Consider the following 9,535-nt stretch of genomic DNA (forward strand, 5'->3'; position numbering starts at 1 on the left):
TGAGTGGGGCCAGGGGGATCTCTGGAGAGAGCAGGGAAATAGGGCTGGGAGATGCTCAAACCCTTTTCCCATCCTCTTCCAGCCATCCGGCCGTGGTGTCCGCCTCCCTGAGGTCTTCTGCATCATCAGCTGCCTGGGCTGCTTCGGGCTCTTCTCCAAGGTAGGGAGGTGGTGGCTCTGCCTGGCACAGTGGTGGCCCAGGCAGCCACCCAGGTGCCTGCTGGGGTCTCACAGCTCACTTTTTTCTCCCCCAGATCCTGGACGAGGTGGAGAAGAGGCACCAGATCTCTGCAGCCGTGATCTACCCCTTCATGCAGGGCCTGCGGGAATCGCCCTTCCCAGCTCCAGGGAAAACCGTCACCATTAAAAGCTTCATCCCTGAGTCAGGCACAGAGGTTGGTGGGAGTCTCAGGGGCTCAGCAGCATCTCCTGGACTGCTCTGACACAGGGAGTCTGGGCTGTCTCTGGGAGTATCCTCCACACCTGCAGCACCCATGGATGCTCACTGGAGCAGTGGGTGGTGGTTCAGGCTGCCAGGGGCCTCGTGCCCTGGGAATATGGGTGCCACCTCCCTCCTGGTCCAGGAGGAGAGCAGCAAGCCGCGAGGATGAAGATGCAGCCCTTCCACAGGAGATGCTGCCCCCTCTTTGCATCCTCCTGCTCCGTTTCTGCAGCTCCATCAGTCTCGAGCTGGAGCTGCCAGCAAAAACCTCCCCGGACGCTGTTTCTTAACACATCGGTGCTCGCACATCCTTGGGGCCGTGGAGAAGGGCTGGCTGCGCCCGCTCGTCAGCCCGCATTCACGCTTCCGGGTGCGGCGTGCGGGGCTGGTGGGGTGCACGGGGATGCTGGGGCCATCGTGGGGTGTTGCAGGCTGCAGCTGCCCCTCGGCAGCACGGTACTCAGCACTCAGCACCCACCTTGCTGAGCATTGTGAGCGGGCAGCTGGCATGGCGCAGGGTGCTGCAAGCCTCACCCTTACCTGTGGGAAGGAGATCTGATGCGGGCACGGTGCCCATGGGGCTCATCTTGCCCACGCACAGCCCAGACTCGCACAGGCAGAGCCTTTTCCTTTGATTTTTCTCCTTTTGTGGCAAATCTGAGGTGCAAGGAGTGGGAGGATCTGCCTGGGCACCAGGCAAGATAACCTCAGTGCTGAGCATCCCAGGGCTTTGTCCTGCCAGGGTGGGTCTGAGAGCGAGATCCCTCCACTCTAGTGCAATTCAGCAGCTGGCTATCGCATTGCAAGCGATTTCTTCACCCAGGAAGACTTGAGCAAGGGCAGCGTGGGTTGCTCAAGGGTCTGGCTGAGGGCCAGGCTACAGGGACGACGTCTGGGGGTGATGGGAGGGAGGATGGATGAGGACATTCTTCGAAAGAGCTACACTTTGGGGCTCTGGGCAGGGGCTTCAGCGAGGTGAGATCAGTGAGAAAACAGGGAAAGGGGTGAACATAAATGCTGGGTACTGCATGGGCTGGGAGCTGGGGATCGGGCAGGATTTGTGCTGGAATGGGGCTGTGGAGCCCAGCCAAGCCCTGTGCTGCTGGCTGGGAAGATGCTGCTTTGCTGTAAAGGCAGATTGGCACAAGGAGGAATGGGATTCCCCCCCTTGCCCCCAACTCCCTGTAAAGCTGGGGAGAGGGGGCAGGAGTCTGTCATGAGCTACACAGTCCTGTTAACCCTTCAGCTCTCACCGTCTCGGGGCTGCCCACAGCAAGGCAGAGGTATCGACCGGGTCTGAGAGACTCTTGTCTGGGGCAAAGCCAGCAGAATGAACAGACACCTGAAAATATCCATTTGGTAATGCATTTTTGGGTCATCCTAGCTAGGATGAGGGGAGCTGGCCCTCCCAGAGAGTCTTTTGAGGAAGTTTTTGTGGTTTTTATAGCAAAAGTCATGCCCTCAGCCCTCCTCCTTCTCCTAGTAGCTGCTGCTCACAGGTGAGGTGGGTGCACGACCCTGCCCATCTCCTACCAGGGGTTTGTGAGCACTGCAGAAAAGGGGCATTTTGGCAGAAAATCCAGTGCCTTGATAAGTAGACCCCACAGCATACATTGCTGCTGGCTTCTCCCACATCCTCAGCGCTGCACAGCCCCAGTCTGCAGGCAGGACAAGATGAGGTTTGTCCCTTGCAGAGGGACGTGACATAGATGCTGCAAGCTCTGGGTCATTGACTGCTCCCAAATCACCTTCTCGGGGCCAGGGCGGCATGGGGGGAGCGTTGCACCTCCTGAGCTGGGGTTTGGTGGCTCTCCCTTGGCAGCTCATCGAGCTCACGCGGCCCGTAGACGCCCACCTGGAGCACGTGGAGTTTCAGGCTCTGCTCCAGCGGCTCAGCCCCCACCTCATCCTGCACATCTTCGCCTCCGCCGTGTTGGAGCGACGGCTCATTTTCCTGGCGGAGGAGCTGAGGTGAGTCCTGATCTGTTTATTTAAAAATAAAACAAAAACCACCCTTGAAGGAGCGCAGGACAACGCTGAGCTTGGGGTGGGAGGTTCCCTCCGAGCAGTGAAATCCTCTTTCCTCACACGATGCCACCACGATGGCTCCTTGTCCCACAGTGTCCTGTCGCAGTGCATCCATGCCGTGGCTGCTCTCCTCTACCCCTTCACCTGGGCTCACACCTACATCCCTGTGGTCCCCGAGTGCCTGCTCGACACTGTATGCTGCCCCACGCCCTTCATGGTCGGCATCCAGATGCGCTACCTGGAGCGGGTCCTGGACCAGCCGATGGAGGAGGTATTTCATCCGGGCAGGGAAAAGCATCTGGATGGAGCCGTTGGTTAGTCCGTGACCCTGGGTTTGGGTTGGCTCTGAGGCTGAAGGCTCTGCTTGTGCCCATCTCCCATCCAGCGAGGCTGGAGACTGGTGCTTCTTGCATGTCCCCTCCTGTTGGTACTGGGGGAAACACCTCCATGTTCCAGCTCAGGGAGCTGCTGTCAGCCAGGCTGGCTGTTGGCATCATCCCAACCTTGCAGAAGGGGAGGAAGGCTGTGTGGCGACAAGGCACTGAGCCTGGGGCAAACACGGTCCCTGGGGTGACATCCTGGTCCCACTGCCCAGATCCCTCCAGCACTGAGGGACTGACCCTTCTCCTGACACCTTCCTGTGCTGTGGGCACAAATGATAAAACGGGTGGGAGGGTGGGTGCCCTGGTAGGGCTAATCCTGGTTGCTCTCTGCTCTCTTTCAGGCTCTGATAGTTGACCTCTGCGAAGGGAAGATGATCCGGAGGGTAGGTCTCCCTGTGCAGGCCATGGGGGTGGGCTCACCTGGCCTGGGTAGCCCTGGCAAGAGCCCCTTCCCACCCTTGGTCCCAGCTACCTGGCAGCTTTCACATTCCGGGGGCAGAGACATCTCAGTGTCACCCATGCAGGGGACATGTCTCCATCCACTGCATCTCTCTTGCTGTGAGCCGGAGCAACAGGGTCCATGTGTTGGGAATTCCGCGCCCAGCATCACTGCAGCAGCCTGCAGTGATAATTAATTAATGAGCTCTGTGGAAAGCCACAGCGAGGGGCTGCACTAACCACTGCCCGTTGCCATCTGAGCCGGGTTCCCATCGGTGCCAGATGCTTCACAGCCCTCTTGTCTTCCAGGTTGGCGATGAGGAAGACATCCTGCCCATCAAGCTGCAGAATGAGATGCTGATGTCCCTGAACAGGCACAACAACAACAACAACATACACAGTAAGTACGCCTCTCTATATCTGGTGAAACGGATGCAGGCTGCCTTCTGCAGATGGCCAGAGTCCTCAGTGAAATGGTTTTCCTGGGATGTTTCTGCCCCAGTTTGCAATAAAACACAGCCACGGGAGAGAAATCCCTTGCCTTTCCCCTGCCCTGCAAAACCTGAGGGCAAGAACAACTAATTCTGCTGAAAAAAATCAGATTTGCAGATATTTGGCCCACAAAGATGCCACCACCCTGGAAAGCAAAACCAGCCAGTGCTCCCTCAGCAAAATTAGTCTGATCTGTGTTTACTGGCAGAGGGAGGTTTTAAGCAAATAATTCCTCGGGATGCGAACAGAAACTCTGAACTGGCTGGGTTAAAATACGGCCGTCCTTCCTGTGTTCAGAGGTCCCATCCCCACCTCTCATCCTCTGCTTCCTCTTCCAGCATCCGAGCAGGTGAACGCGCTCGTCTCCGAAGCCTTCGTGCACTTCTTCGTCCGACTGGTTGGCCATTACGCCTCGCACATCAAGTGGAGTAAAACCGGCTCAGGCACCTTCCAGGAGCGAGCCTTCTGCAAAGCCATCGCCTCCAAGACCAACCGCAAGTTTGTGAAGAAGTTTGTGAAGACAAACATGTTTTCCCTATTTATTGAGGAAGCGGAGAAGAGCAGGATCCCACAAGAAGGTAAACGACCCCATTTCTCCTTCCCTCTCCAGTCGGGTGAGCTCTGCAAAGTCCGGGGCTATTTGGAAAAAAATGCCCTGTGCCCAGAGAGGGATGCAGTTGTAAGCTGAGGATGCTCAGAGCAGCCAGCAGCACCCGTTTGCTTGCACCAGTTGCGTTTTTGTCCCCATCAAACAGTCAAGAAAATCCCTGGGCTCATTTTAGATCTTATTGCTTGTTGGGGACGGGGCAGGCTTGCTGCTAGCTCAGTGTTTAGGCAAACCTGCCAGTAGCAGTGCAAATATTTGGCTTGGACAGGCAGCAGCTGGGAGCTAGGTCCTGGCTGCGCTGCTGAGAGTCCTGACTCATCTCTGCCACCAGCTCTGGCACGGCTTGTGGTGGCTGGGCTGGACCTTTCCCCTTCCAGGGGATTTACAGAGTGCTGGGCAGAGCTGAGCCTCCTCCCAGCCCGGGATGAGGACAAACAGGAGTGACAGAGGTTGCCACCCAAAACATTTCCAGTGGCCAGAGACATCCTGGCCTGGGACTTGCCACCCTGAGATCTTGTGCGTGGAGAGGGTGGAGTCATTGCACTCTTATCAGCAACTGCCACAGTGGGCAAAGCGAGCATCCCCTCAGATGGGGCCGTGGTGGGTCCCTCTCCAGCCTGGCCAGGGGACTCGGGGGCCCGGCACCACCTTGGTTGCTGCTTTCTCTGCCCGTTTAGGTCAGGCTTTACAGGGCAGAAATGGACCTGGGTCTGCCTGGGGTTGGGAGAGGGATGGCACAACCCAGCTTCCTCATTAGATTCCCAGTTCAGATCACCTTTTTGGCTGTTCACATTCCCAGAGCTTCCCGCTTCCTCTCTTCCTTGCTGGGTGGAGAGGAAACACAAAAACTGAACAGGAGGGAACACCAGGGTTAAAAACTTACGCTAACCCAGCATCATAAAGCCCATTTTGGGTAGGTGAGAGGGATGGGTGCAATTGCAACAACCCCGCTTTCACCTGGGTGCAGTGGTCCTCAACCCAGCACGGTTTGGCTCACGGGGTGCAGAGGCCCTCCCCAGGACTTGGGCTGTGCAGCCCCATGTCCTCCCCAGCCCCAGCGTTCCACCAACGACCTTTTCTCATCCACAGCATATTTCCAGCAGAAAATAACAGAGTACCACGAACAGAAGAAGCACCGAAGGGACTCCTGAAGAACCTGGGAACATGGGAGCAGGGCTGGGACCAAGCAGGCCCCCGCCAGCAACCGTGCCGCGCAGACTCGACGCGTGTCCCATCCAAGGGCAGTGCACGCTGGATTCTGCTGGATCTATCCGCCGGTTCCTATCCATCTGTGACTCATGAGATGCGTGGGCAGTACCGACACCGGTTTCTACCTTTTCCTTTTTCCTCAGGGCATCGTTGCACTGGAAAACTCTTTTGCACAGAGCTAGCAAGCAGGCTGTGATCTCCCTTCTCATCTTGCGAGCTCTGGGGACACTCTGCGATTCGCAGCGCCCAGCCCCGCGCAGAGCCGTTGGCTCCATCAGGACCCCACGCAGCGAGGGAGGGAAGCCAGGGAGCTGGCTGCAGGACAGCAGAGGTTGTAGAGTAATTGTTAGAGAAATCAAAAGAAAAAAAAAAAGGATAATTAGGAAATAGTGTTATTTCTTCATTAAAACAAACCTAGGTTTTGCAAATAAGTGGCATCCAATTGAATAAGTTTCCAAGGTTTCTATTAACAACCGTTTCACTTCATTTTCTGTCGAGATATGCTCATTGTTAAATACCAGCAGGAACAGTCGCAGTGGATTTTAGTGGTTTCCTCTTCAGGTGCTGCTTCGTTGGTACCACTCAGAGCCCAGTTCAGCTTTTTAAAGAAACAAAAATGTTATTTTCCAACAGGTTATTTATTTGTGCTGTAAGCAAACTGCGAAGGCCACAGGGCTGTGTTCTGTAGGAGAGGGAAGCAGATGATCAACACCCTTGTGAAGGGAGGAAGTATTTGTTAAGTCCAGTAGTAAAACATGTCAACATCCTCGTTTCTGGTTTTGATGCCAACTCTGTTCAAACCTCGCAGCTCACTGAAGCTCTGTCTCTGAAATGTGGTGCCTGCAGCAGATTTAATACTAAATTATGGTTCTCCCCCTTTCCTAGTGCACTCCTTCTGGAGTAAATACTGCAGCAGGGAAAGCTGGTGCTGGCTGTGGATCTGCCTGGTTCTTTCCCAGGTACTTCTCCCTGCAAGGGCTGGGGTCGAAGGTAGTTTCATCCTCCTCTCGGGGCTGTTACAGCCAAGCTGCCGTCCCACTAGACACATGCACACATGCAGGGGTTATAAAAAATAGAGTTTAATACAACTTTTGCTGTGGTGTTGAATGCCACGCTGAGAGGTTTTACATAAACACTAAAAAAATAAGCTGTGTGACTGCCAGACAGCTTTCACTTTCAGAGCTGCGGAACATGCGATGAAAACGAGACAGATGTAGAGGGTGTTTGTTTTGGAAGTACCAATTTGTGCAGTCATGCACGAGTGTACGTGACACAGTTGGACAGAGGGTACAAACCGAGCAGCAATGAAACTCTGCAGCCCTGTGGGAAGGCAATTGTTGATTTTTGTTCAGCTCCCACATGTGTTTGAAGAGGGGGAACAAGAATTACTTGTTAGAAAAAAAGGGGGTTTTTGGCACTGTGGGTATCTTCTGTGGCTTCCCCAGTTCCCTCTCACGGGGTGCAGAAAGTGTTACAGGTGTAACTAGGTCAGTGGTCCTTTTCTGTGGGTTTTTTCGTGTTATAAAGTTCACCTGCCAGCAGAAAATTGTGTGTGTAAAATCAAGGGCACTTATCATGAATTGTCCCTTGTGAAAGGACACTTGCCTCCCGCTTCTCCTGCTTGTCCACTACCATTTTGAGAAGATGCTGACCTTTTTGGGTGTGAAGAGTAGCACCGTCTCATTGAGAAGAATGGGAAGTGGCCCTTGCTTTGGCAGGAGCCCTTCCAAAGAGACAAATTAGAAATCGCCTAAGGGACTGGATTGTGTGGGTGCTTAATTCCTGCCAGAGACAAATGTAATCGGTTATTCCTTCCCTGCTGAAAACAGATGCACAAAGTGGATCCTTAAATTAAAAACCCCACTGTTTAGATGTGCTGCAGATGTCAGCATAGGCCAACTACAGCCAGTTGGAAGTGTTGGTGCTGCCTCGCCTGGCTGCTGATCGAAGAATAGGCTGAAAAACACTGGTAAACTATTTAAAGCACTTTTCCTTGTATTGTTACGAAGAGACTAGAGCCATTCCCAGTGACCAGCCCAGAACAGCGTCCTTCGGGCAGCACGTGAGCACTCAGCTCAGCTTCTCCGATGGCTACGGGAAGACAAAAGGAAGAGACACAGAGCAATAGGTGCAACCAGGCACTTTCCTAGCTCTAACTTCTCTCCCCACCATCCAGCAGCAGCTGCAGAGCTTCAGGTGGTGGCTGAAGATGCTGCAAGGAAAGAAAACAGACCTGGGCATAAGCTGCCCCAGGACCAGGAAATCTCCCCCCCGACTCCTCTCACATCTCTTCCTTTTCAGTATGCTGTCACTCTTCCCGACAGCTCTGTGCTTGTTTCCCAAGTGTGTGACCATGTTGTTCCTGATCAGCAAGTTTTAAGGGTTTCTCGAGTTGGCTTGGCCTGAACATGGAAAGCAGCTTGATATTGCCAGACTTGCTTACTCATCTGCCCAGTGCAACCTGGTGCGAGCTAGATCGAATGCCCTCCCTCTAACGCCCAGAGAGTGGGCAGGTGGCACAATGCCAGAAGTATGCACATCCCCATGATCAATCAGGATCGGTGGAGAAAGAAGACACCCTGCTGAAAGGGCAGATACTGAATAAAATCCCTGATTTATTTCTCTGAACTCAGCCTGCCTCTCCTCACCCACAGCGGAGGCACTGTGTTTGCTGCTAGAGACGCTGGGGTCAACCCAGCTGCTGTTTGCCAGGAGCAGGGACACATCCAGCTGGGCTCAGGTCACATTGCAGCATATCAGCAAAACCCATAGCATATTTTTAAATCCTTCTTCCTGCTTAAGATTTCGCCAACACTTGCTCTAAGTCTTCAACAGTAAATAAAACAGTGCCAGGAAATGTTTCCCTGAACTGGAAAGTGCTCATTTATTCTGCTAAATTGTTAACATCATTCCCAGCATAGCATTAGCCAACTCACACGCATACAAACAACTCCCAGGCAGGGTTTGGGAGTCAGCTCAGGAATCGTTCCTGATTTGTGGTTCAATTCCTGCTATGCAGCTGCCCTGTGTGGAACATAAGTTTCAGGTTATGGCATGCCTCACCCTCTGCCAGCTGGCCTCAGTGCCACCACAGTCCCGGGCATATTTACCTACCAGAGTCAACACAGTCGTCATTGCTAAGCGCTTTCAGATTGCTCCAGTACAGCTACAGACACAGCTCCCACCTCTGCTCGCTTCCCACCTGGCTACAGCCTCTGAAAACTGCTGCAGCCTTCACCTCCTGCTCTCTGGAAATGATTGCACACTCCATTCCAAACTCAGATGGAGCACAGCGGCACCGGATGTACCTGGGGCACGCAGGGCAGGAAGGAAAGAACACAAAAATACCAGTGTGAAACAAAACCGACGCTCAGATGAAACAGAAACAGGCCCTGAGGTATCTTGACCTGTCTTTCTCCGGTGTTAAAACTCCTTGCCAAAGCAAGGGAACTCCTTCACCAGTTCTTAGAAGAGGCAACACTCCAACACTAAGGGGAAATTTTCAGCTTGCCTGTAGTTATATGGGGAAACTTGCTCACCAGAGAACAGGTTGTGTTTATTCTGGGGAGGGGGGGTCTACTCAGACACAGGGTTTCCAGGAAGCTCAAGGGGCTGCTGTTCCGAAAGCTCTTTCTTCTGTCTTCTGAGTGCAGCAGCAAGGGAAAAAGCATGTCACAAGATCAGGCTGAGCCCACAAAAATTCTGTTCCACTTCTCAACTCCTTGAGCAGCCCTAGCTCTACAAGCACACCTAAGTAACCTCTGATCACAAACAGGACAAGTGATCACCCCTGGGGTGTACAACTGCCAGGGGTAAAGTTCATTTATTCCATTGTTTATTACAGGCATTTCTGCAGCACCTATATCCATAGCAACTCCTGGCAGGGCGAGGATTGCCAGCAGTAACTACTCGTGATAACACTGTGAAACCTCAGCA

The 9,535-nt window shown here is 53.7% G+C and overlaps 1 protein-coding gene across 1 annotated transcript in view; it reads left to right on the forward strand.

Annotated features, from left to right (window-relative positions):
• The window catches only part of DENND2D (DENN/MADD domain containing 2D), a gene marked incomplete at its 5' end in the record, with an annotated part of 7,534 nt that extends 1,993 nt beyond the window's left edge, over positions 1 to 5,541 (forward strand). The window contains 8 exons of the mRNA XM_010153680.1: positions 83 to 160; positions 255 to 395; positions 2,265 to 2,413; positions 2,564 to 2,741; positions 3,195 to 3,236; positions 3,601 to 3,691; positions 4,122 to 4,361; positions 5,480 to 5,541. Coding sequence (XP_010151982.1) covers positions 83 to 160; positions 255 to 395; positions 2,265 to 2,413; positions 2,564 to 2,741; positions 3,195 to 3,236; positions 3,601 to 3,691; positions 4,122 to 4,361; positions 5,480 to 5,541 — 981 coding nt within the window. The remainder of the gene's footprint in view (positions 1 to 82; positions 161 to 254; positions 396 to 2,264; positions 2,414 to 2,563; positions 2,742 to 3,194; positions 3,237 to 3,600; positions 3,692 to 4,121; positions 4,362 to 5,479) is intronic.
• Between the last annotated feature and the right edge of the window lie 3,994 nt (positions 5,542 to 9,535).

This window comes from Eurypyga helias, unplaced genomic scaffold (genome assembly GCF_000690775.1).
Source record: "Eurypyga helias isolate BGI_N326 unplaced genomic scaffold, ASM69077v1 scaffold30626, whole genome shotgun sequence".
NCBI lineage: Eukaryota > Metazoa > Chordata > Aves > Eurypygiformes > Eurypygidae > Eurypyga > Eurypyga helias.